Source organism: Ochotona princeps, chromosome 33 (genome assembly GCF_030435755.1).
Source record: "Ochotona princeps isolate mOchPri1 chromosome 33, mOchPri1.hap1, whole genome shotgun sequence".
Lineage (NCBI taxonomy): Eukaryota > Metazoa > Chordata > Mammalia > Lagomorpha > Ochotonidae > Ochotona > Ochotona princeps.
Genome location: NC_080864.1, coordinates 2,795,775 through 2,819,740, shown reverse-complemented (window position 1 = coordinate 2,819,740; position 23,966 = coordinate 2,795,775). Strand labels below are relative to the sequence as shown.

General features: G+C 60.8%; 5 protein-coding genes across 5 annotated transcripts; 2 read left to right on the top strand and 3 right to left on the bottom strand.

Moving 5' to 3' along the window:
- The first annotated feature begins 1,299 nt into the window (after nt 1-1,299).
- On the top strand, nt 1,300-3,302 carry RTBDN (retbindin). The gene is made up of 5 exons (XM_004595862.2): nt 1,300-1,487; nt 1,773-1,938; nt 2,185-2,295; nt 2,722-2,818; nt 3,090-3,302. The coding sequence occupies exons 1-5, from the start codon at nt 1,367-1,369 to the stop codon at nt 3,300-3,302; spliced, it is 708 nt and encodes a 235-aa protein (XP_004595919.2). The 5' UTR covers nt 1,300-1,366.
- Nucleotides 3,303-5,482: 2,180 nt separating this feature from the next.
- Nucleotides 5,483-11,816, bottom strand: LOC131478403 (ribonuclease H2 subunit A-like). Its single transcript, XM_058657582.1, has 8 exons — nt 11,494-11,816; nt 11,192-11,263; nt 10,933-11,059; nt 10,748-10,835; nt 7,227-7,364; nt 7,039-7,126; nt 5,819-5,942; nt 5,483-5,678 (listed from the first exon to the last, which is right to left on the bottom strand). The coding sequence occupies exons 1-8, from the start codon at nt 11,618-11,620 to the stop codon at nt 5,546-5,548; spliced, it is 897 nt and encodes a 298-aa protein (XP_058513565.1). The 5' UTR covers nt 11,621-11,816; the 3' UTR covers nt 5,483-5,545.
- Nucleotides 11,817-11,840: 24 nt separating this feature from the next.
- LOC131478404 (thrombospondin type-1 domain-containing protein 8-like) lies at nt 11,841-15,251 on the bottom strand. The gene is made up of 3 exons (XM_058657583.1): nt 14,870-15,251; nt 12,194-12,399; nt 11,841-11,863 (listed from the first exon to the last, which is right to left on the bottom strand). Exons 1-2 carry the CDS (start codon nt 15,249-15,251, stop codon nt 12,200-12,202), a joined length of 582 nt encoding a protein of 193 aa, XP_058513566.1. The 3' UTR covers nt 11,841-11,863; nt 12,194-12,199.
- Nucleotides 15,220-17,665, top strand: LOC101519713 (peroxiredoxin-2). Its single transcript, XM_012929984.2, has 6 exons — nt 15,220-15,341; nt 15,868-15,979; nt 16,133-16,286; nt 16,735-16,857; nt 16,954-17,084; nt 17,365-17,665. The coding sequence occupies exons 2-6, from the start codon at nt 15,877-15,879 to the stop codon at nt 17,448-17,450; spliced, it is 597 nt and encodes a 198-aa protein (XP_012785438.1). The 5' UTR covers nt 15,220-15,341; nt 15,868-15,876; the 3' UTR covers nt 17,451-17,665.
- A 3,075-nt stretch (nt 17,666-20,740) lies between these two features.
- On the bottom strand, nt 20,741-22,645 carry LOC131478402 (transcription factor JunB). Its single transcript, XM_058657581.1, has one exon. It carries the CDS (start codon nt 22,278-22,280, stop codon nt 21,213-21,215), a length of 1,068 nt encoding a protein of 355 aa, XP_058513564.1. The 5' UTR covers nt 22,281-22,645; the 3' UTR covers nt 20,741-21,212.
- Nucleotides 22,646-23,966: the final 1,321 nt, after the last annotated feature.

The following is a 23,966-nucleotide window of genomic DNA, read 5'->3' as shown; positions in this document are numbered from 1 at the left end:
CCACGTGGGTGTCTGATGGAGTCCCCGCTGCTCCACTTCCGATCCAGCTCCTGCTAATGTGCCTGGGAAAGTGGCGGAGGATGGATCAAGTCATGGGGTCCCTGCAAATCCATGTAGGAGACCTGGAAGATGCTCCTGGCTCCATTGCTGTGGCCATGTAGGGAGTGAACCAGCAGATGGAAGATCTTCCTCTCTCTCTGTCTCTGCAACTCTGCCTTCCAAATTACGAATAACAAAGTAACAGATGAATCAACTTAAAAAGTAAGAAATACACACGCACACTTGACCCACAGAATCATGAACATACAGGCAACAACCTCACACACACAGGCACACCCTACAAAGATACACACAGCCAATATACAACACGCACACACACTTGGCAGACACACACACACACAGAGCAAACAGACACGTAGGAGCAGCTCCACCCACAGTCACCCTACACACATTCAAATGCAAGGGGACACATGCCTGCACTCACTTGTGGCTGGCAAACACACACTCAACAAATCCAAATACCCTCACAGATTTCCCAACCCAAACACACGATCCCAACCCAAGGCATGCCCCGTTGCACAGATCCTCAGCCAACACAAGGCACATTATCCTTCTGGAAACACACAGCTTAACCCACAAGCTTACCTCGGGGCCAACCCAGGGAGGCACGCCTGGAGTCCCCAGGCAGGGGAGGAGGAGGTGGAGACAAGGAGAGGCCCCACCTCCACCTCAAATCACGCCCCTTTTCAGCTGTCACTCTTGCCTGCACAGGATCCTGAGGTGTCTCAGCAGTCCGAAGATCCCGTCCGGTGAACAGGTGAGGGGGCTCCTGAGAGGTGGGTGGGAGGGAGAGAGAGTCATCTTGTCTTGACAGCCTCCAAGCTTCACCCTGTCCTGGTGTTGAGGGAACCAACCACCCCCCTCTCCCCAGCAACAGAACCCAAGCCCTGCTGGCAGCCAAGCTCTGACCAATGGTCCAGCTCTAGGTGGCAGCCCCTAAGCCGATTGAGAACTGGGAGAAGGTGACCGTGAGAGAGGCCAGCGAGGGAGGGAGGGGGCTGGGCAGATGAGAGAAAAAAAAAAAAAAACAAGACAAGGGGACCCGCAGCCATTTTCTTGGTTGTGAGAAATTGGAGGGGTCCCTTGAGGGCCAGCAGGGTCAGGAAGCCACTTACATCAGGTGCAAGCTGGGGGAGGGATGGCTGGGCCTGAAGAGGGATGGACGGATTGAGTCCCCAGCAGGAGCCCCCTTGGCCTCTGACCAAGCCTCCTCTTTGGCTTTCTGGGGGTGCAGCTAGAGCGTACCCAGACAGCGACAGCCACAGCTGCCCGCACCACCCCTGCCGGCTTCTTATCTCAGGTGGACATGGCCTACAGGGGCCACACCCGACCCAGCTCCCCGACTCAGGCCCTGCAACTGACCCTGGCATGGTTCCTGTTGGTGGCTTGTGAAGGAAGTCGCCCACTCCAAGGACAGCATCCAGCAGGTGATCAAGCACACAGACTTGCCCTGGCTTGGTCCCCATCCCCACCGTGGCAAGGTAGGATTTCTTTTAGGGGCAGCTAGTGCTTGAGGGTGCTGGCTGGGAGCCAAAGGCTGACTGCGTGAGTTCGAATCCCACCTCTGCCACTGGTAGCTGGTAAAAGCTACAGCAACTAGATCTGTGATGACTGTGAGTGACATGTGATGACAATTGCTTGAAACTGCATGTTGCACGGAGGGGAAGGACTGGCTTTGGAAGACTCATGGTATTGTGGCCTGGCTCCTTCAGGGGATGCCCAGGCTTCTTCAATTCCCCAGCCTTACCTGAGGATCCAAGACCCTGGCTCGCACAAGAGGCCCCATTTGCTGGGACCCTGCTGCCCCTTGGAGATGGACGCAACAGGAACACTGAGCCCGGCTAGCTCCCCTGATGGCTGTGGGCCACCCAGCCCTGGGTGAGTACAGGAGGACTGCGTCTCCTAGCCTGAGTTAATCCCCCTCACCAGGACACCCCGCAGACAGAAGGCATGACCCCTGCAGTCTGACCCCTCTGGCCCAACTCCTCAGTCCTGACCCCTCCATCCTGACCCCTGCGGCCTGACCCTCGTGTGGACCCCTGTAGCCAGACCCCTTCCGCCTGACCCTTGTGTGGACCCCTGCGGCCTGACCCCTCCTTTGGCTCTGTCTCTCCCCATGTGCAGGTGCAGGTCCTTCCTGGGACACCTTCGGCACGCCCTCCACAGTCGCTTCCGCCTGCTGCTCCTGGGGGTACGCCAGGCGCTGCCACTCTGTGCGGAGCTCTGCCAGGCCTGGTAGGAGAGCTGGGGCGCGAGCGGGTGAGGTCCGGGCCGAGAAGGTGTGGTCCCCTGGTGGACGTGGCCTGGACCGAGTGGGAGGGGCCTGCATGGTGGACGGTGCCGGGGCAGGAGGCGGTGTGGCCTTTGGGGCGTGGCTAGGACCATCTTAGCCTACTTCCAGTAAGACCAGGCTGCAAGGGATGAGGTTTACTTAACATTTAGGGTCTGGGCAGGGAGGGGCTGGAGGATGCAGAAGGCAGCGTGGCCCTCTGGGGTCTGCAGGCAGGAGGACCCTCGTGCCAGGGCCCAGGGTACGGAATTGGAGGAAGGCAAGGCGGGGTGAAGCCTGGAGGGCCCAGCTTGGGAGCGAGGTGCGGGGCCTGCAAGGCGAGTGGAATCCAGGGAGGTCTAACTCGCCTTCTTCCCGTCCCTCGTCCTCAGGTACGCGAGCTGCGAGTCGGACCCCACCTGCGGCCCCACGTGGCTCCCGCTCCGGGAGAAGAGGAGCTGCGAGACTCGCTGTCCCACCTACGGGCAGGTGAGCCGGGCAGGCGGCCTAGGCCCCCAGTCCAGGGCGCTGGCTGCCCACCACGCCCGCTTGGGACCACGCCCACTTGCAAGGCCCGCCCCGGGGCGCTAGACCCCGCCCACTGGTCAGTGACCACGCCCCCAGTCCTCCAAGACCCTGTGGTCCCACCCCCAGCCCTGTAGCCCTGCCCGCCTTGTCACCACGCCCCCGGCGCTGTAGCCCCGCCCCTGTCACCACGCCCCCGGCGCTGTAGCCCCGCCCACCCGCCCTTCTCTCCTAGGCCTTCGCCGACGGCGCGGCCCTCTGTGTCTCGGCTCTGGGCCCGGCCGTGCCCGTGGCGGCCCCGGGAGCCCGTCCCTGCCTGGACGTGTCGGGGTGGGCGCCCCCTCGGCCCAGGGCGGCCCGTAGGGCCCGGCGCACCCGCCGCGCGCACCCTGCCGTCCCGGAGGCGGTGGGCAGCGGCAGTGGCAGCGGCAGCGGCGGCGGCCCTTAGAGGTCACCGGGCCTCGACGGCGGCCCTTAGGGTCCCTCCCATCCCCACGCCCTGAATAAAGTGGTCGGCTAGATGGAGCGATGTGGCGTGTTCCTGGGGCAAGTGGCAGGGCTCCGATGACCCTGGCTGCTCCCTGGAGGACACGGAGCTGGGAATTTCTGGGTGTGGGCAAAGGGGAGGGGGGCACAAGGGCAGCATTGGCATCTTCACCCTGCAGAGACCACCCCCCCAGACATACTTCCGGGCTTCCGGTCCGCCTCAGGGCCTCCCTCCTTGCCCTGGCTCCCTCCACTTCCTCCCACCGTGCAGGCCCAAGGTTCAAGCGGATGGTGAAGAGGGTGGGGAGGGGTGCGACACTTGTGAAACAAGGGCCATGCCCTTTCAGCCGTGTTCGCTGGAGCACACTGCCCTGGGGCCTCTGAGGGGGATGGACACACAGCAGTAACCCCAACGGGAGGGGGGCGTCCCTGCATTCAGTTCCGGAGCCTTTGGCATCTAACCCCTCACCCCGTATCACGCTGTCCGGGTTCCAGCTCCAGCTCCCACTCCGTCTCCCCCGTCATGTGCACGCCACGGTGGGGTGCGGGCAGCAGGCGGCCACTCAGGGTTGGGCCCAACCATGCACCCGGAGATCTGAATAGAGCGACTGGTTGTTTGGCTTGGCCAGGGAGTGAATCAGTGGGTGGCAAAACTGCTTGAACAGTAAAAATACAAACTTTTTTTTTTTTTTTGAAGATTTATTTTGTTGGAAAGGCAGGTTTACAGAGAGGAGAGCCAGGAGCTCTTCCAGGTCTCCCACGCGGGTGCAGGGTCCCAAGGCTTTGGGCCGTCCTCCACTGCTTTCCCAGGCCACAGGCAGGGAGCTGGGTGGAAAGTGGAGCAGCCAGGACTCGAACTGGCGCCCAAATGGGATCCCAGTGCGTGCAAGGTTAGGATTTAGCCATTGAGCCATCTCACTTGGGCCCAAGTACATAATTTGTTCAAAGATTTTTAAGAAATTTTGTTTAAAAAAAAAAGATTTATTCATTTCCAAGGCAAAATTAACAGAGAAGAGAGACAGACAGAGAGAAATCTTCCATCTGCTAGTCTGTTCCTAGGCTGGGTCAGATGGAAACCAGGCTTTACCGTGCGCTTGGGTTGGACACATGACGTGAACCTGCGTCCGTGTGAGATGCCCGCGTCACAGGTGGCGACTTACCTGCTCTTCCATGGCACGTGCGCCTATGCTTCTTATGGCTAAGCCTCTATACCCTCCACTTCAAAGGCATAGCGAGAGAGGTCTTCCATTTGCTAGTTTACTCCCCAGATGTCCCAAGAGTCAAGGCTGGGCCAGGCTGAAGGCAGGGGCCTTAGTTCTGGAGCACCTCCCAAGACCTCCACGAGCAGCAATGTGGGTTCAGGCACACAGCCAGAAATTTAGCCCAGGCTCTCCCAAGCGGGACATGGGAATGACAACGCCACGTGGCTGCGGCAGGGACCTCCCCCTCCAGTACACCGTTCTTCGCGTGGGCTGTGTCTTCCGAAAATTCCTGGGCCCATTAGATGGCTCCTGGCTTTAGTCTGGCCCGGCCCTGGCGGTTGCAGCCATTTGGGGAGTGAGCCAGTAGATGGAGGATCACTGTCTCTAACTCTGCTCTGGGATAAATCAAGCCTCAAGTCTGTGGAGCACGATCCTGAAGGACAGGAAGGGACCACTATACCGGGGCGAGTTCCCCACAGTATGTGAGCAAACAATGGGGACACACCAAACCTCCACAGATGGGACCAGCACACATCATACAAAGCTGTGCTGTAGCTGCTCAAGCCTCTGCCTGTGGTACCAGCACCCCACAGGGGCACAACAGCCCCGATTTAGCCCCCCGCCAATGCACCTGGAAAGCAGTGGGTGATGACGTAAGTGCTTGGGTCCCTGCCGGCCCCATGTGGGACCTAGGAAGAGCTTCAGGCTGTGGCCCAGCCTCAACTACTGCAAACATTCCATATGAGCAGGAAGCTGGAGGCAGGATGGAGGCAGGGATGGAAATGGGTGGAGCCAGGATGAGATGGAGCGGAGCCAGGATGGGCACCACCGAGGCAGTTGTCCTAAGTACCCTGGTATGACTGGACTTCAATCATCCAGCGCCCACTCTGCTCCCCTCCCTGTCCCGCACCACCCCAGAGCATGGCCCCAAGACTTTGGATCCTTGAACCACTTTAATCACTTGGGGATGGGAGGAGACAGAGGGAGAAGGGGCTCTGGCTCGCTAGAGGGTAGTGGCCACCTCCAAGCCTCGCTCCTGGAAGTACCGGTGGGGCAGCCGGGGACGGGGGCCTTCCTGGCTGAAGTAGGACCTGATGCTCCTGGCTCCTTCTGCTTCCTCTGTGGGTGTGTCCTCCCTGGGGTGGGGGTGGGCAGAGAGCTGGCCTTACTGACCACTTCGGGAAGGGCGGAGTCATCTTCCCAGGTCAGGTCCAAGCCCGGCCCCCCTCTCTCCCTCTCTCCCTCCCTCCTGTTGCCCAGGACCAGGGACACCCACCACGTTACTCCTTCTGCCTCCTTCTCCAGGATGCTCTGGGCCGTGCTCCAGCTAAAGCGCACGAACTGGGGGAAGCCAAACACGGGCTCCACGTACTTCCTCAGCCAGGCCTTCGTCTTGGGATCTGGAGTCCAGGGGATCGGGGCAGGGGGGTGGGGGATGGCCTAAGTGAGCAGGTTCCACGGGGGCCTCACTTTCTTCCATAAGACCCAAGGCTCCTGGCTGCCTCCCTGGCCCGGAGGCCCTTAGCATGGGCCTGCCCATTGAGCAGAGAGCGGCGGAAGTGACGGCTGCTGGGGATAACTTCCTACACCCCCTGCATCCCTGCTGGGGTCAACAGTCATCAGAAAACTGGGGTTTGCTGATGTCAGGTAGATGTCCAGTCCCCCTACACCCTCATTAGGTCAGCAGAGATGGGGTGGGGGCGATGGGAGGTGCATGCGTGATCACACCCATTTCACAAACAAGGAGACTGAGAGCCCTGATCTGGGGGACCCGAGCTGCTCATCCTCCTCCCTTCATGGACAGACAGACGGCCACCTGGACCCCCTGTTCGGGGGAGCAGATGTGGGGGGCCTGCAGAGACCACCAAGTGGGAGGGATGTGTAGAATCCACCCAGAGTTCCTGAAACCCCGGCAACGGCCTGGCCCAGTCCTGGCTGTCACAGCCCTTTTCGGGGAGTAAACCAACGGATGTAAGATTTCTCTCTCTTTCAAACAAATACTTGCAAATTGGGGTTACTGCTGTGGCAGAGTGCGTTAAACCACCCCCCACGGTGCTGAATCCCATAAGGGTGATGGTTTTCCTCCCGGCTGCTCCATCCTGCTCTCTGCGAAGGCGTCTGTGAGAGCAGTGGGGGGTGGCCCAAGTGCCTGATCCCCTGCCAAGCATGTAGGAGACCCAGATGGAGCTCCTGGCTCCTGGCTGCAGCTTGGTTCAGCTCCAGCAGCTGAGTCATTTGGGCAGCGAACTGGCAGATGGAAGATTGTCTCTCTGTAACCCACACATAACTCTTCAATAAATAAATAAGCAGGCCCGAGGTGGGAGGAGAGGATGGAGCAGAGAGGTGGCGTGGAGGCAACCTCCCACCTGCCCTCCTCCTCCACCGCGACTAACTGCCTGGGACACTCTGGGATCTGCCCCACTGCGCACCAGCGTGACCGGGACAACCTACACAATGCCCAGGGGCCTGGCCAGCCCTGGCCGAGGCCACGCTCACCGTTGGGGTAGCCTGAGCCATAATCGGTATCTAGGTCCTCAAGCGTCTCCAGGAACTGCCAATCCCTCACAGCCTGGTCCCGGGCCACCTGCGCTGGGGAACACGGGTGCTGGGACCTCCTGCCTTGATGGGGTGTGCTGGGAGCTGACCCCACACGGCAGGGCCGCGGCGGGGGGGAGGGTGCTGACCTTGGCACAGATGCTGGCAGCGCTGACCACGGGGTACAGGGCGTCCGCTTTGGCCTTCACCGTCACCTCGATCCCAGGGAAGCTCTGCTGTAGCCGCTTCTGGTACGACTCCGGCGACCCCACCGTGTCCACGAACACCTGGCCCGGAGCACGCAGGCAAACCTCAGGCAGGGTATGTGTGCCCAAGACCTCTGGCTCACGGCCCGTGGGCATCTGCTGCCACCAGGGACAGCTGCCCCAGGTCTCCTCATATTATCTCATTCTCTCTTTTATAATTTTTTGGTATTGGAAAGGAAGATATATATAGAGAGAAAGAGAAACACAGAAAAAGATATTCTGTCCACTGGTGATTCACTTCCCAAGTGGCCACAACAGCCAGAGCTAAGCTGATCAGAAACCAGGAGCCAGGAGCTTCTTCCAGGTCTCCCACGTGGGTGCAGGGTCCCAAGGCTTTGGGCCGTCCTCCGCTGCTTTCCCAGGCCACAGGCAGGGAGCTGGATGGGAAGTGGAGCAGCTGGAACACGAACTGGTGCCTATATGGGATCCCAGCACATGCAAGGCAAGGAGTTTAACCACTAGGTTACTGTACTGGGACCCCTTCTTTTTATTTTAAAAAGTTTTATTTGAACCTGGTGTGATAGCCTAGTGACTAAATCCTTGCCTTGCAACTGCCAGGATCCCATATGGGTGCTGGTTCGTGTCCCAGCTGCTCCGTTTCCCCTTCAGCTCCCTGCTCACGCACCTGGCAAAGCAGAAGAGGGTGGCTCAAGTGTCTGGGTCCCTGCACCACGTGGGGACCTGGAAGAAGCTCCTGGCTCCCGCCTGGCAAAGCTCCAGGTATGTGGAGAGTGAACCAGTGGCTGCAACATCTCTGGCTCTCCTTTTCGCTCTGTGAATATGCCTTTTAAATAAGAATGCATAGATCCTTTAAAAAACGTTTTAAAAAGTGGGAAAGAAATAAAGGAATCCAGGTTTTCACAGACCAGGGGGCGCTCACAGGCCTTAGAGTCCAAGCCTGGAGTGCCCGGTTCCCCTTCCCCTCTCCCACAGCAGCCTGCCCCCTGCCGCGGCGCACAGCCCCACGGCTGCTGCTCTGATCGGGCTTACGGGAATCTGTGCTCACCGCTCCCCACCCCGTGCGAATCTGCCTGGTTCGGTTTCCATGAAATGTCAAGATTTACATTTTGCCAAGAACCGTCTGCTGCGTGGGGAGCTGCCTGCAGGGGAGTGGCTGCGAGGTGGGCATGGGAACCCGGGAAACTGGGCATGCGGCCAGGAGGCTGTGGGTGCCGTGGGCTACACTGGAGGGCGCAGAGGTGGGGTTTCCTCCAAGCGCACAGCCAACACCTGCCGGCCACCCACCTGCCGCTGCACCGCCCCATTGAGCTTGGTAGATTTTGATTTAATTTTATGACTGGAGAGACAGCAAGAAAGAGAGAGAGAGAGAAAGAAGCTGTGTACAAGATCTCGTCTGGTGGCTCACTCCTCAAACACCCCCCAGGGCCGAGGGGATGCTGGGATGGGGACTGCAACCCAGCTGTCCCAGTGGGTGCCCCTTGAGCCATCACTGCAGCCTCCCACGGGTCTGCTGGCACGGAGCCAGTTGCAAGAGTGGAGGAGGCCCCTGCTAATGCAGCTGGCTGGGGCAATGCAACATGGCCCATGTGCTTGGGCCCTTGTACCCCTGTGGGGCACCTGGACGAGGCTCCTGGCTCCAGCCTGGTGCAGCTCTGGGCACTCAGCCATCTGCGGAGTGGAAAACCGGATGCAAGATTTCTCTCTGGGGCTGGGCGGCGTGGCCTGGTGGCTAAGGTCCTCGCCTTGATCCCATATGGCCGCTGGTTCTGATCCGGCGGCTCCACTTCCTCTCTGTCTCTCCTCCTCTCAGTATATCTGACTTTGTAATAAAAATAAAATAAATCTTTAAAAAAAAAAAAAAAAAGATTTCTCTCTGGGCCTGGCGCAGTGGCCTAGCTGCTAAAGTCCTCGCCTCGAACACGCTGGACTCCCATATGGGCGCCGGTTCTAATCCCGGCAGCTCCACTTCCCATCCAGCTCCCTGCCTGTGGCCTGGGAAAGCAGCGGAGAACGGCCCAAAGCCTTGGGACCCTGCACCTGCGTGGGAGACCCAGAGGAGTTTCTGGGCTCCTGGCTTCAGATTGGCTCAGCTCCAGCCGTTGCGCTCACTTGGGGAGTGAATCATCGGACAGAAGATCTTCCTCTCTGTAACTCCTCCTCTCTGTATATCTGCCGTTCCAATAACAATGAATATATCTTTATGATTCCTTATGAAGGAAAACCTGTGGGGGGATGGGAGTTGGGGGGGAAATCCCAGTCTATACAAAATTGTACCAGATGATTTAAAATTCAAAATTTTAAAAACATATGTTAAATAAATAAATAAATAAATACATCTTTAAAAGTTACAAAAAAAGGACTGATGGACTCCTGACTCCCTCTGAAGGACTATACTATTGTAGCAACACGGGGAAACTGTCAGGGGGTGAGGAGATCTCAGTCTCTCTGAAATTGTATCATAAAATTCAAAAATTCAAAATAAAAATTTAACAACAAAAAAAAGAAAGAGTCATAAGATGGAATTTATTTCCATGATTCTGGTGTTTGAAAAAAATCTGGCTTGAGAAGCAGAGTTATAAAGAGAGGGAGACAGAGAAGAAGATCTTCCATCCGATGATTCACTCTCTAAGTGAGCCACAACAGCCAGAGCTGCGCCGATCTGAAGCCAGGATCCAGGAGCTCTTCCGGGTCTCCCACGCGGGTGCAGGGTCCCAAGGCTTTGGGCCGTCCTCCATTGCTTTCCCAGACCACAGGCAGGGAGCTGGATGGGCAGTAGAGCAGGTGGAACTGGAGCCAGCACCCCAAGTGGAGGTTTAACTTGCTACTCCATGGCGCTGGGACCAAAGATGTATTTTATTTGAAAGGTAGAATTACAGAGAGAGACAGGTCTTTTACCTGCTGGTTCACTCCCCAAATGCTGCAATAGCCAGAATGGGCTGGTCTGAAGCCAGAATCTAGGAGCCAGGAGCTTCCTGGGGGTCTCCCATGTGGGTATAGGAGCCCAAGCACCTGGGCCATCTTCCATTGCCTTCCCTGGCTTATCAGCAGGGGCTGGCTCGGCAGTGGAGCGGCCAGGATCCACCCAAAGGTGGATAAATGTTAAGAATAAAGGATAAATAAGGATAAGGATAAATAAATGTTAAGAAATTGGAGTTGGGTCTGGAAGCCAAGTAGTCATATAAGGGCCCCAGGCCTCACTCCCACGGTCTTAACTTTCGGACTAAAATCCTGCCCTCTGTCCCCTCTTCTCTGCCCTTAAACTTTATTTTCATTGAAGGGCAGATGTATAGAGACACAGAGAGCTCTTCCACTTGCTGGATTCAGCGGGACAGGGAGGGAGGAGCCAGGACCCCAACCGGGACTCTAAGGTGGCATTTGGATGCTGCCAGGGGCCTCTCCACTCAACGCTGCTCACGACGCCCAGCATGTCCCCCACCACTCACCTGGGTCACGTTGACGCCCTGATCCAGGGCGTACTGTATCAGCCCGGTGGCCGTGTCATGGGACAGGGAGTTCAGGTTGTACTTGACCCTGAGTTTGGGGTGGAAACGGGGAGGACACTTCCTGGTATGAGCCCCTCTCAGGCCCCCGCGCCCCTCCTGGCTGCCCCTGCCGGTGGCCCCCTTACCGCCCGAGCATGCTGGTGGAGATGAGGTTTGGAGACAAGACATCCAGTGCCCAGCCCACAGCGTCCCCGTCCTGGTTCATTTTTGCAAACAGCCTCTCTCGCTCGCTCTCGGACAGGGTCTTGGAGTCTGGCAGGAAGAGATGGAAACAAGAGAGGACAGTTGGGTGGCCTCACCGACTCGGTCCCCCTGCACCCTCAAGAGTCCCCCGTGCACCTGCACCCACCCACCCACCAACACACAACCTCGGCCCGGGCTCACCTGCCACCTTCAGGGCCTCCAGCTCCGCCAGGTGGGACAGGGGGCAGTAACAGATGGCATAGACCATTGGGCCTGCAGGAAAGGGAAGGAGGGAGGGAGGCAGGGGTCACACTCCCAGGGAGTGGGCTGCCCTCCCACTGCCACCACTACTGCCTTTCTGGGATGCAGCAGCAATGCCCACCACCCCTTCCCGTCCCGCCTGGGATGCGGGCAGCAATGCCCACGTCCACCACCCCGTCCCGTCCCGCCTGGGATGCGGGCAGCAATGCCCACGTCCACCACCCCGTCCCCGGGGTGCGCACCCAGCACGGGGCCCCGGCCCGCTTCGTCCACGCCCAGGGCGCAGGGCTCCTGGCGGCACAGCGCGGGCACGGGCGAGCTCACGCGACAGCGGCCGGTGTTGTCCTTCTCCAGCTCGCCGAGCTCCATGCCGCCTCAGCCGCCGCAGGTCGGTGCGCAGGCGCAGGGATCCGCTCGGACGGAGCGCGCGCGGGCGCCGACTCTCAGCCAATCAGAGCGTGGGATACGCCCCCGACACCCCTGTCGCCGAGGCACACGCCGACGCCGCTGCCGCGCAGCCTTTCGGGAGTTGTAGTTCCCAGGGCCGACGGCCCACCCCACGGCCTTTGCAGATGTCGGTGCTAGCAGAGCTCGTCCCGGAGGAGTCTGGGCCTGGTGGAAAGAGAAGGGCAGGCCCGGGGGACACTGAGGCTCGCTCAGTGGACTCTCTGTGGAAGCCAAGAAGGGCAAAGGCCGTTCCGTCCCTAGAACGCTGCTTCCACAGCATCCCTGAATCCCCGGGGTGAGGGGTCCATTGGGGAGTCGTCTCACCCTCCTTCTCCCAGGATTTTGGCCCATGGGGGAGTCACCTCCTACCCCCGAGGAGCTCGGCTTTCCACCCTCCCGTCCTCCCGGGCCAAGCCTGGCCCCGGCTTCCCCCCCTTTCAGATGGTGACCCCATACCTCAGACGTCGGCCCAGCCGCTCAGTGCGGGTGGCTCACCCTGCCTCAGGCCCTCCAGTCGCAGTCCGAGGGAAGGCAGGATGAACAGTCCCGAAGCCTGCAGGGCCTCACCTGGACCAGGTGATCCCGTTCCCAGAACCCCGGAGCCGGCGCGGTGCCCAGCACGCTGCGGCTGCGCTCCTGCTGGCCCTGGTTGCACCGACACCTCCACTTTCCCCAGGGACCCAGGTTCGATTCTTGCAAATCTAGAGATGTAGGGACTACGTGAAGACACTCCCCTACCACACACACACACACACATCCCTCTTCTCCATCCTGGGGGAACAAGATAAGGATGCAACAAAGGGCAGAGGTGGGGCTTGCCCGTGCCTGCCTCCCACACCAGAGCGCCCGGTTGGAGCCCCCAAACATTGAACACCTGGTTGGAGCCCCCAAACATTGCTTCCCAGCCCAGCTTCCTGCAGTGGAGCACACACAGGGGACGCAGCAGAGCAGGGCTCAAATGCTGGACCCTGCCACCTTCTCGGGGGACCCCAGTGGAATCCCTGGCTCCTACCTTGGTCCTGGCTGGTGCCCGCCTTTTGCAGGCATTTAGGGAATAAAACAGAAAATGAAAGCTCTGTCTTGCAATTTTTTTAAGATTCATATGTTTTTATTGAAAACACAAATCAGATATACAGACATGAGACAGAGAGACGATATTCCGTCTGCTGATTCACTCCCCAAGTGGCCACAGCAACTGGAGCTGAGCCGATCCGAAGCCAGGAGTCAGGAGCTGCTTCCAGGTCTCCCACACGGGTGCAGGGTCCTAAGGCTTTGGGCTGTCCTCCACTGCTTTCCCAGGCCACAAGCAGGGAGCTGGGTGGGAAGTGGAACAGCTAGGACATGAACCAGTGCCCATATGGGATCCTGGTGCGTGCAAGGTGAGGACTTTATCCACTAGGCTATTGCACCATGCCCAATAAATAAATCTTTAAAAAAAAAAGTTTGTGCAATTAAAAGGTAAGTTTGCTTTTGTGCCATAAGGTGAAATTTATATAGCCAAGGAGTATTCAGCAGGTTCAGTCGAGGACGGCCCAAAGCCTTGGGACCCTGCACCTGCATGGGAGACCCAGAAGCAGCTCCAGGCTCTTGGCTTTGGATTGGCTCAGCTCTGGCCATTGCAGCCACTTGAGGAGTGAACCAGTGGATGAAAAATCTTTCTCTCTCTGTAACTCCTTCTCTCTGCAAATCCAAGTTTTCAATGAAATTGGAAAAATGAAAAAATTTATTTATTTGAAAGAATTGTAGTGGGAGAGAAGCAGAAAGAGTCTGTCTGTTGGTTCACTTCCCCAGCGGCCACAATGGCTGGATCTGGCCTAGTTCAAAGCCAGGAGCCAGGAGCTTCCTCTGGGTCTCCCACCTGGGTACACGGTCCATCTTCATTGCTTTCCCAGGTGCCTTACCCTGGAACTGGATCAGAGGTGGAGCAGCCAAGACTCGAATCAGCACTTGTGTGGGATGCTGGCATCACAGGCGGTGGCTTAACTTGCTATGCTACTGAGCTGGGTCCAACTCCACAAACTTTCAATAATACATAGATTTGAAGGCCCGGTGCACTAGCTTAGTTGCTAAAGTCTTCACCTTGCCATGCCAGGATCCCATATGGGTGCTGGTTCCTGTCCTGGCAGCCCACCTACCATCCAGCTCCCTGCTTGTGGGCAGGGTGGTCTGAAGCCTTAGGTCAACCTGGAGGAAACTCCTGGCTCTTGGCTCTGGATCAGCTCAGCTCTGGCTGTTGCAGACCGTTGGGGCAGGGATCAGCAGACGGAAGATCTTCCTCTCTGTCTCTTCTTCTCTCCGTATATCTGAGGTAGATGGGCATGGAGAGAGAGAGAGAGAGAGAGAGATCTGCCATTCCTTGGTTTTCTTCCCAAAAGGAGCAACAGCCAGAGCTGAGCCAGGACAAAGCCAGGAGCCAGGATGAGCTCCATCCGGGCCTCCCGTGTAGGTGGCGGGTGGGAACACCCTTGGCCATCCTCTGCTATTTTCCCAGGCGCAGGAGCAGGGAGCGGGGCCGAAAGCCAACAGCTCCAACCTAACATTCTAATGTGGGATTTGGGCTTCTGGGATGACAAGTAGCAGTTTAATTGGCTACACCACAATACCACCTATCCAGAAACCTCGGGCATCTGCTAGGGCCTGACACCTGTTCTTCAAGAACCTTCTGGGGCACACCCTCTTGGCCGGGCGTCCCAGAGAGAGAAACTGAGACCTACCCCCCCACCTCACTCAACTCAGCCTCTCTGCTGATACCTGCAGACAGCCCGCCCACTGGGGCGGGTGACACCCTCACCCTCGGCGGTGTCTGTCATGGGAAGGTGACACTTGGCTTCCAGGGCCCTGGTCCCAGGCCTCTCCAACTGGGCACAGTGCCACCCGCCTGGAGGGCTGTCAAGTGTTCCATGACATGGCATAACTGACATAATGAAGATGCTTAACAGCTCCCAGGGTGTACCAGCAAAACCAGCTACACCAATCTCTTGTCAAGCCCTCCCCTTTCTTGGTCCCTCCGCAGCTCAGCACCCCCAGATCTGCTCCCCCAGCCACCCGCTCCTCCTCCCTCCACTGCCGCCACCGACCCGGGGACACGCTGTCCTCAAATTCTCGCATCCTTTGTTTTGTGCTGGTTCTTTAGGATTACAGCTAACTTTGCGGCTTGTTTGTTCTGTTTACCCTTTTGCTGCTTCAGTCCCAGCTGTTCCCAAGTGTCACCTTCGCCGCCCTGCTGACCGAAGTACTGGTAATCCGGGAAGACCCAGGCCCAGGTCTCCAGCAGCGGCGCCAGCAGCAGCAGCAGCAGCGGACCCGGCTGGCCCCGGGCCATATCTGGTCCCCAACTGCCCCACACTCGGCGCGCACCCGGGACCAGGCCACGCGCCGGGAAGCGGCGGGCGCGGTCAGCGGTCCAGCAGGACTGGCTGCTGCAAGCTCTCCATCGGCGCCGCCCCCCTGCCCCGGGAGCGCAGTGGACCCGACCGCTTCTCTCAGGTCCGCGCCCACCGCCACCACTCCCCCCGCCCCCCGTCCCGCGCGCGTCATGGTTCGCGCCGCCCATAAAAGGCCCCGCTGCCCCGCGCGCACTTGGCGCAGAGAGCTACACTCCCGTGCGTCTGGCTGCCCGCACGTCCGCCCCTGACCCTTGCAGGTATGGGCAGCCCGGGTGCACCCAACTGGATGAGAGGGTGCAGACAGAGCGCCCCCCACCTTGGAGCAACGCCAGCTTCTTCCGCCTCCCAGACCCCCGGCCCGCATCGCTGGCTGCCTTTGTGTCCCATCCGCCATGGTGGCTGCTGCCTGCCTTTGTCCTTGCCGGGGTGGGGAACCGAGGCTGGATCGCCGCCGGCGCCCTGTCTCTCCCCCTCCCGGGCTTGGTGGGTGGAGGGGAAAGGCGCTTGGAGCAACTGGCTCCTGTAGAGAGCCCGGCCGTGGTCACCCGCGCTCCGGCCGGGGCGGGTCTCCAGCAGCCTCCCCGGGGCCGAGCTGACTCCAGCCGAGACTCGGGCTGAGCACCTGGGCGCACTTGACCTTGGTGGGGGAAGGAGGACGAAGGGTCTGTTCCCTAGGACCTTGTCCGGGCTGGAGGGGGGGGGGTGTGTGCGCGTGCGTGTATAGGGGTGGGGGAGGTGAGGTGATGATGATGGTGGTGATGATGATGGTGGCGTTGGGATCAGCTTTCAGCCATGGCGTCCGGCAATGCGCACATCGGGAAGCCAGCTCCTGACTTCACGGCCACCGCGGTTGTGGATGGTGCGTTCAAGGAGGTGACGCTCTCGGACTACAGAGGTGAGTCCGGCCTGGAGCGTGCATCCAGATGGGAGGGTGCATCCAGATGGGGGGCGGGAGGGGGCGACGGGGGAGAATGCACATGCCCGCTCGCGTCCCCGTCCCCCCTGCAAGCTGGGTGCTCACTCCAGGCCTGTTGCTTCACTCCTGCAGGGAAATACGTGGTCCTCTTTTTCTACCCCCTGGATTTCACCTTCGTGTGCCCCACGGAGATCATCGCGTTCAGCGAGCACGCCGAGGACTTCCGCAAGCTGGGCTGCGAAGTGCTGGGGGTGTCCGTGGACTCCCAGTTCACTCACCTGGCCTGGTATGGAGCCGGCCGGCTGCATGGTGGGGGTGGGGAGGTTGCTGTTGCTCAGGCCTCCCCTCCCCCCCCCCCCCCCCCGCTGGACCCACTCCACCCTGGTAAATTAGCATTTGACAACCTGTGGCCTGACTGCCTACAATGGCCAATGTGGAGAGTCCAAGCTAGGCCCCCCCCAGGACCCCATGAAGAGAGATCATTTCAGCCCACGGAGTCACTTAGAAGGAGCTGGTGTGGTGGCTGTAGACACAGCCCCTGCCCCACCCACCTCTCACACTTCCACACCCAGGGTGGGGTGGGTGGGGCGCCCCCAGCCTCCTGTGGGTGGGAGTTCTTTATCTGCTGCTCCCAGCACTCTCCTGCTTTGGGGGCCCCCTTATCACCGGGTCAGGGACCCTGTTGCTGTACCTGACCTCTCAATCTTGCTTTCCCTACCCCCACCCCCGGCCAGGATCAACACCCCCCGGAAGGAGGGTGGCCTGGGTCCCCTGAACATCCCCCTCCTGGCTGATGTGACCAGAAGATTGTCCCAGGACTATGGGGTGCTGAAGATGGATGAGGGAATCGCTTACAGGTACATGGGCTGCTGGGTCCCTGGGGCGGGCACCGGGGCCTGTGCTCTCCCTCCTCCCCCCACCCAGCTCCTCACTCTGACCACCCATGATCCCAGGGGCCTCTTTATCATCGATGGCAAAGGCATCCTCCGCCAGATCACCGTGAACGACCTGCCCGTGGGACGCTCAGTGGACGAGGCCCTGCGACTGGTGCAGGCCTTCCAGTACACGGATGAGCACGGGGAAGGTGAGTGGCCGTGTGCGCATGCGTGTGGGTTGTGCCTTGCTCCTGAGTCGGCCCCTCTGTAACTCATGGGGGCATTTGCCACCGAGGTGGGCTGGACAGTGGCAGTCCCTGCCTGCCCTCTGCACTCTGGGCCTTGTTTTGGGGTCGGGGGCGGGGAGGTGATTGGGGAGGAGTGTTCCGAGCCACGATCACAGCCAGGTCTTCTAGGTCTGGGCTCCTGTGTTTGGCTGTCACAGTCCAGGCTGTGGGTCCCCTGACCTTGTGCCTTAACTTCTTGCAGTGTGTCCCGCCGGCTGGAGGCCGGGAAGCGACACCATCAAACCCAATGTGGACGACAGCAAGGAGTATTTCTCCAAGCACAACTAGGCTGGCAGACCGGCCGCCAAGCTGCTTGACCCTATCTGTGCCCTCATCTCGATGCCCTGAGTGGACATCCCTCCCCTAGCCCCTAGGAAAAACTACCCCTGGACCTGGGCTTGGGGAGTTGGAAGGGAGGCTTGCAGGGCTAGGCCACCCCCTTGCCCAGAGCCCACCCAGCCATGCACAGACCTAGCGGTCATCAATAAAGTATTAGGGACAGAGGTGAGTCTGGCGTCCATTTGCTCTGTCCCCTGTCCATGGGGCTCCCTCCCCCTGAACTACAGACCCTGTAGTAACTGATTATGCTCAGCAGGTGGCAGCCTGAGCTCACCTTTGCGACTGGCTCGCTCTTCCACCTCCTTGGCCTGAAGGCCCATTGTGAGGTGTGTAGGGGAGTGAGGGCCTGGGGGTCCCTGTGTACCCTGGAGGCAGCCATACGCCAACATGCTCTGAAACCTGACTCCTGGCCTCCCTTGCCTGGTCAGGGTGATGAGCCACATTGGAGAGCCACCCACCATGGTCCCTGGGTCTGTGCCTTGGTGGGATGGGAATGAAAACATCCAGGATATTAATTTCTTTGCTCCTTTGGGGACACCCAGTGTGGGATGCTCGGGGATCTGGCTGTGCTTGGGGCTCAGGGTGGCCAGGGCAGTGCCCTGTTTGAGCTGCAGGGTGAACTCTGACAAGATCCCACTCAGTCTGTTGCACCTAGAGTGAGTCCCTGGTGTGGGAGGGGCAGGGTCACAGCCAACCGTTCAGCAGGTTTCAAAAGATATATTTATTCAAAAGAGATACAAGGAGACAGATTTTCCCATCTGATTCACTTCCTTAATAGCAGCTGGGCCAATCAGAAGCCAGGAGCTGCTCCTGCATCTCCCAAGATTGGGCCCTGCTCTACTGCATTCCCAGGCCACAAGCAGGGAGCTGCATGGGGGAAGTGGAGTCCATATGGGATGCTGGTACTGCAGGCTGCACCCACCTCATAGCTTTACCCGCTGTGCCACCCTGCTGTCTCTACCCCGATTCATTCAGTCACCTTGCCTCCCAAGAGCCTCCTGGGGGGAGTCCTGCCTTCTGGGAGACTAACCCACATGGATCGTCCAAGCCCCTTCTGTGTGGCTTCCGTCATGGTTCACTCCCCTCCGGACTTCCTGTTGTTCTTTCACAGGCTGCTTGGGTCGCAGGAATGTCGTCCGGGGCCCTGCCCTGGGCCTGGCATGCTGTCCAGCAGCCAGCATTCTCTCAGGGCCCTGCTTTGTCCAACCCACGGACCAGGCTCCCAGGCCCAGGGTGGGTTACACTGGGGCCTGACACCACCACGTGGGAGTGGCCCCTTTCAATTCAGCTCCCAGCTGATGCGCCTGGGGGAGGAGTGGGAGATGCCCAGCTGCCTGGGCCCCTGCACCCACGCAGCTGACCTGGATGGAGCTCCTGGCTCCTGGCTTCAGTTTGGCCCAGCTCTGGCTGTTGGTACCTTTTAGAGAATGAGCCAGAAGATGAAAGATCTCTGTGTGTCATTCTGAAGTATATACATATACTTTAAAGATTCTTGCTCTGAACCTCCCACCCACCCCCTTGCCTGATCACTTCCTTGGATTTGCTGCTTCTCTTAGCTCTCACCGCCACCATCCTGTTTGCTTTTCCAGCGGCCGTCCACCCTGTGTTCAGGGCCTGGTGGCTCTCAGGATTTCCTAAATGAAAGGCTGAGCTGAACTTCTGTTTTCTTTAGCCCCTGGCTTCTCTCCGGGGAGCGCCAGGAGCACCCCCCACTTCTCCTCCACCCCCACCCCATAGCCACCGCCCTGGTACTGCCACAGGGGAGGCGGGATGAGGTGAGGGTGGTGGCGATGCCCAGCGGCTCCAGCAGCCGCCCCAGCAGGACCACACCTGGCAGTGGCCTGGCACCCAGGAGGGGAAATTGGCAGGCGGGCGCCGCCCTTCCTGGCGGGGACTGGTGCCGTTGGGGATGGGGGCAAATCAGTGTCGACCCAGAAGCCACAGAGGCCACCTGCTATCTCTTGTTCCTAGAGCCAGGGCCTGTGCAGGGCAGCTTCCCGAGGGGCGCTCCAGGAGCCAGGACCACGCGGGGCGGGTCTCCCCACGAGGGCCTCTCCAGGGGCAGGGGCGCACAGGATGGCTCCCCAAGGGGTGCTCCAGGAGACTGGGCGCACAGGATGGCTCCACAAAGGGCGCTCCAGGAGCCGCGGCCTGTGCTGGGTAGCTCCCCTGAGGGGCGCTCCAGGAGTCAGGGCACGCAGGATGGCTCCCCAAGGGGCGCTCCAAGAGATGGGGCCTATACTGGGTGATTCTCAGAGGGGCGCTCCAGGAGCAGGGGCCTGTGCTGGGTGTGTCTCCCCAAGGGGCGCTTCAGGAGCCAGGGCGCACGCAGGATGGCTCCCCAAGGGGCACTCCAGGAGCCGGGGCCTGTACTGGGTGGCTCCCCTGAGGGGCGCTGCAGGAGCTGGGCCTGTGCTGGGTGGCTCCCCAAGGGGCGCTCCAGGAGCCGGGGCCTGGGGCTTTCCGCCCGCCCGGGAAAATCCCAGCCCTCTTCCCGGCGCCCGCGGCCTTGCCCGGCAGCCCGAGCGGGGGAGGGGATTCCCGGAATCTGCCCGGAGACGGTGGGGCCGCGTCACTGGGCACGATCGGTCCATTTATGGACAAGCGCTTCCGCTGCGTCAGCGGGGAAAGCCCCGACGCGCGGCTGGGCGGGGCGGCGTCTGCGCACCCGGCGCGTCCACTGGGGCGGTCAGCGCCCCCTCCTGCCCCGAGCGGCCAGCAGCGCCCCGGGCTGGGAGAGGAGACCCTGGGGACGCGGGCAGCTCCCCGGGCTGGGCTGGCGTCCCTCGCCGAGAGGAGACCCTGGGGACGCGGGCAGGGGGCAGCTCCCCGGGCTGCGCTGGCGTCCCTCTCCCAGAGGAGACCCTGGGGACGCGGGCAGGGGGCAGCAGCCGGGCTGGGCTGGCGTCCCTCGCCGAGAGGAGACCCTGGGGACGCGGGCAGGGGGCAGCAGGCAGACGCCTGAGTGTAGCCGCGGTGCAGGGAGCACCTGGAAGAAAGCAGAAACAGCAGAGAATGGGGGTGGGGGGCGGGGGAATAACCACCCCGAGTTCCTCTCCTCCCCCTGTCCACCTCTGTGGGGGAGGAAAAATAAAAAAAGACCACCGAAATGTAATAAAGAATCTTATTATTTTTTTTTTACTTAAATAGATTCAATAAAAAGTCAGAACAACAAACGCGCGCGTGCGCGCGCGCACGCACGCACACACCCACACACACACATACACACATATAACATCTTAAAATAAACTCTGTTCTTTTAGAGAGACCAAGTGCGTGTTCTCCACAGTACGGTGCAGGGGGGCTGGGGTTGGGGAGGTCAGGGGGCGGTAGGGGGGTCCCTTCCCCAAGTGTCCCCGCGCGGGCTCCAGTACCGGGCGGCGGGGCCAGCTCCGCCGCGATCGCCCCCTCCTCCCCTCCTCCTGTTAAATACACAAATATATTATATTCAATATGAATCGAGTCTGTTTCCTGAAGAAAAAAAAATACAAAAAAAAAAAAAAAACAACCGTGGAGGGGTGGGGGAAAGCTTGTAAACGTTGACGTGGAGGTTTTTTCTGGGTGCAGAGCGAGCGGGCCCGAGTCCAGTGTGGTTGGCGACGCGCCCCAGGAGTGGGGTGCGGTGGGCTGGGGTGGGGTGCCGAGCGCCCACCCCTCCCGACCCCGCGCGCCCAGCCAGCCGTCCAGGTGTGGGATGGCCGAGGTCAGCGCTCAGAAGGCATGTCCCTTGACCCCGAGCAGCAGCTGGCAGCCATTGCTGACGTGGGTCATGACCTTCTGCTTGAGTTGGGCCACCTGCTCCCGGAGGAGGCCGGCGGTGTTGGACAGCCCCGCGTTCTCAGCCTTCAGGGTCTTCACCTTGTCCTCCAGGCGCGCGATCCGCTCCAGCTTCCTCTTCCGGCACTTGGTGGCCGCCAGTCGGTTCCGCAGCCGCTTCCGCTCCACTTTGATGCGCTCCTGGTCTTCCATGTTAATGGGCGACACGGGCGGCGTGGCGTCGCGGCTGCGCGCCTCAGGCACCGTCTGCGGTTCCTCCTTGAAGGCGGACGCGCCGCCGCGGCCCAAGCCCAGCGGAGCCGGGTGGCCGCCGGCGAAGGGCGGCGCGTGCGGGAGGTAGCTGATGGTGGCCGTCGGGTAGGAGCTCCCGGTGCCCACGGCGGCTCCGGCGCCTCCGGAGGGCGCAGAGGCGGCCGGCGAGTAGCTGCTGAGGTTGGTGTAGACGGGAGGCGGCTCGGGGCCCGCGTAGACGCCCCCTGGCCCGGGCGGGGGTCCCCCGCTGGCGCCCAGAGAGACGTTGGGGGGCGTCACGTGGTTCATCTTGTGCAGGTCGTCCAGGGCTTTGACGAAGCCGTCGGCGAAGCCCTCCTGCTCCTCCGTGACGCCGCCCCCCGCGGCCCCGGCCCCTCCGGCGCCGCCGCCGCCGCCGCCGCCTCCCCCGCGGGGGTAGAAGTACTGTCCCGGAGGCGTGGGCGTCGTCGTGATCACGCCGTTGCTGTTGGGCACGATCAGGCGCTCCAGCTCCGAGGAGGCGAGCTTGAGAGATGCGCCCGTGTCAGAGCCCTGGCCGGAAAAGTAGCTGGTGGCTCCGCTGCTCTCGGAGCCGGGCGGGCCGCGCGCCCCGGGCGCTTTGAGACCCCGGTAAGGATCGGCCAGGTTAAGCGCCAGGCTGGGTTTCAGGAGTTTGTAGTCGTGGAGAGAGAGGCCGCCGGGGGCTCGGCCGTATCCCGCAGCTGCGTAAGAATCGTCGTGGTAGAAAGGCTGTTCCATTTTAGTGCACATCCGGGCGGCCCAGGCGCAGTGCTGGGGCGCGCGGGCTTGGCGGTGGGGGGTGGTCCCGACGGGGCCACCCCAGGGCCTCGAGGCGGCGAGTTGGAGTCCGGATGGAGATGTCGCTCGGTTCGGTCGCGCGTTCCTCTTTTTTGGAAGATGTGTGTGGAGGAGGGGAGGGGGAGGCGGCTGGTACAGGCTGACACCAGCCTGCTGTCTGCCGTACGCCCCAAGCCCCCTCGATCCGGCTTCCCAAGTGAGCCCCTTCTTGTCTGGTTCCCCTCTCTGGGCGCGCGCGCTCGGCTTTCTTTTTCTCTGTCTTTGCCACCCCCCAACTCCCAACCCTTGGTTGCGCCGCTCCCGGGGTTGGCTCCGACGCTGGCCCGGCTGCTCTCAAGGTCCCAGGCGCTCCAGCCCAGGCTGTGCGCCTTTATACCGCGCGAGTCAGCCACGGAAGTGCGCCCTGATTGGCCGGAGCCGAGCCCCCGCGCGGCGCGCCCCCTCCTCCACCTCCTCCTCCTCCCGGAGCGTGGGGAAGGGGAGGAGGCGGCTAGCGTCACTGTCAGGAAGCGCGTGTCTTGGTAAACAGCGGCCACGGGCCGGGTGGCTCGGCGCGGGCAGGGGAGGGGCTCGAGGGATCCCTCCCCGGTGGGTCGCTTTGAAATCAGTGCTGCTGCCGGTGGTGGGGTGGGGTCGCCGAGGTCTACCCGGTGGTGGAAGGGGGCGGGGGGCACGCGGGTGGGTGTGAACAATAAACCCCGGCGTAATTCGGGGTGCCTTGGAAGAAAGACCTGCTAGCGAGCAAATGGAGCGTGGGATGTGTTTGGGGAAGGGCTGGCGGCGTGGAATGGGGGTCCCAGAGTGGGAATCGATCGGAAAGGGACCCGAAGCGAGACCCAGAATGTCCCCATGAGAGATAGGAGGATGGACACGACATTGGGAGACCCCCGAGGAGTGGAGGAAAGGAAGGTTAAGCAGAGGACAGGGCGGGGAGGAGAGGGTGTGTGTGCGCGCGTGTGCGTGTAAGAAGGCACCTGACCGAGGAATGGGATGGGGGGAGGGAGGGTTCTGTCCCTGAGAGTGTGTATGTGTGTAAAAGGAGACACCTGACGCAGGAATAGACTGGGGGGGGGTCCCAGACCCCCAGGGGGAGTGTTGAGGGGTTGGGACCTTTTTCACAAGAGGGAGGTGGGGGAGGAGTTCAAAAAGGGTCAGGGGGCGGGGCTGCCAGGATCTACCTATTTGTTATGCAAGAAATGAGTAGGGGGTCTCCCAGAGTCTGAGGTTCGCCCCTCCCCACCCCCACACTCCACCACCACAAAAAGAGAAGGAACTGGGGAGGGGGTCCAGTCAAAGACGTGCTGGGTGCGGGTAGGAGCTGGGGACCTGTTTATCAGAAGCTGGACATCACCCAGGCTCTGGTGGAGGGGCCAGAAGGGACAATGACACGCAGGGCGGGGGCCGGGGACGCTGCTGAGAGACGCACGAGGAGGAGGAGGGGTTTTGGGGACCCCTCGGGGACTCTGTGTGTGGGGGGGTGTGAGATCCACCGTGGCTGCACTCCAATGCACCCCCATAACCCCCGCTTCGTGGGTGATCCCTAGGGCACCTGCTGCCCATCCCAGATCCCTTCCTGCCTCCTGACCCTGGGCTCGCCTGGCCCCAGCCCGGACGGCCCCGGGGCGCGGTCGCCCAACC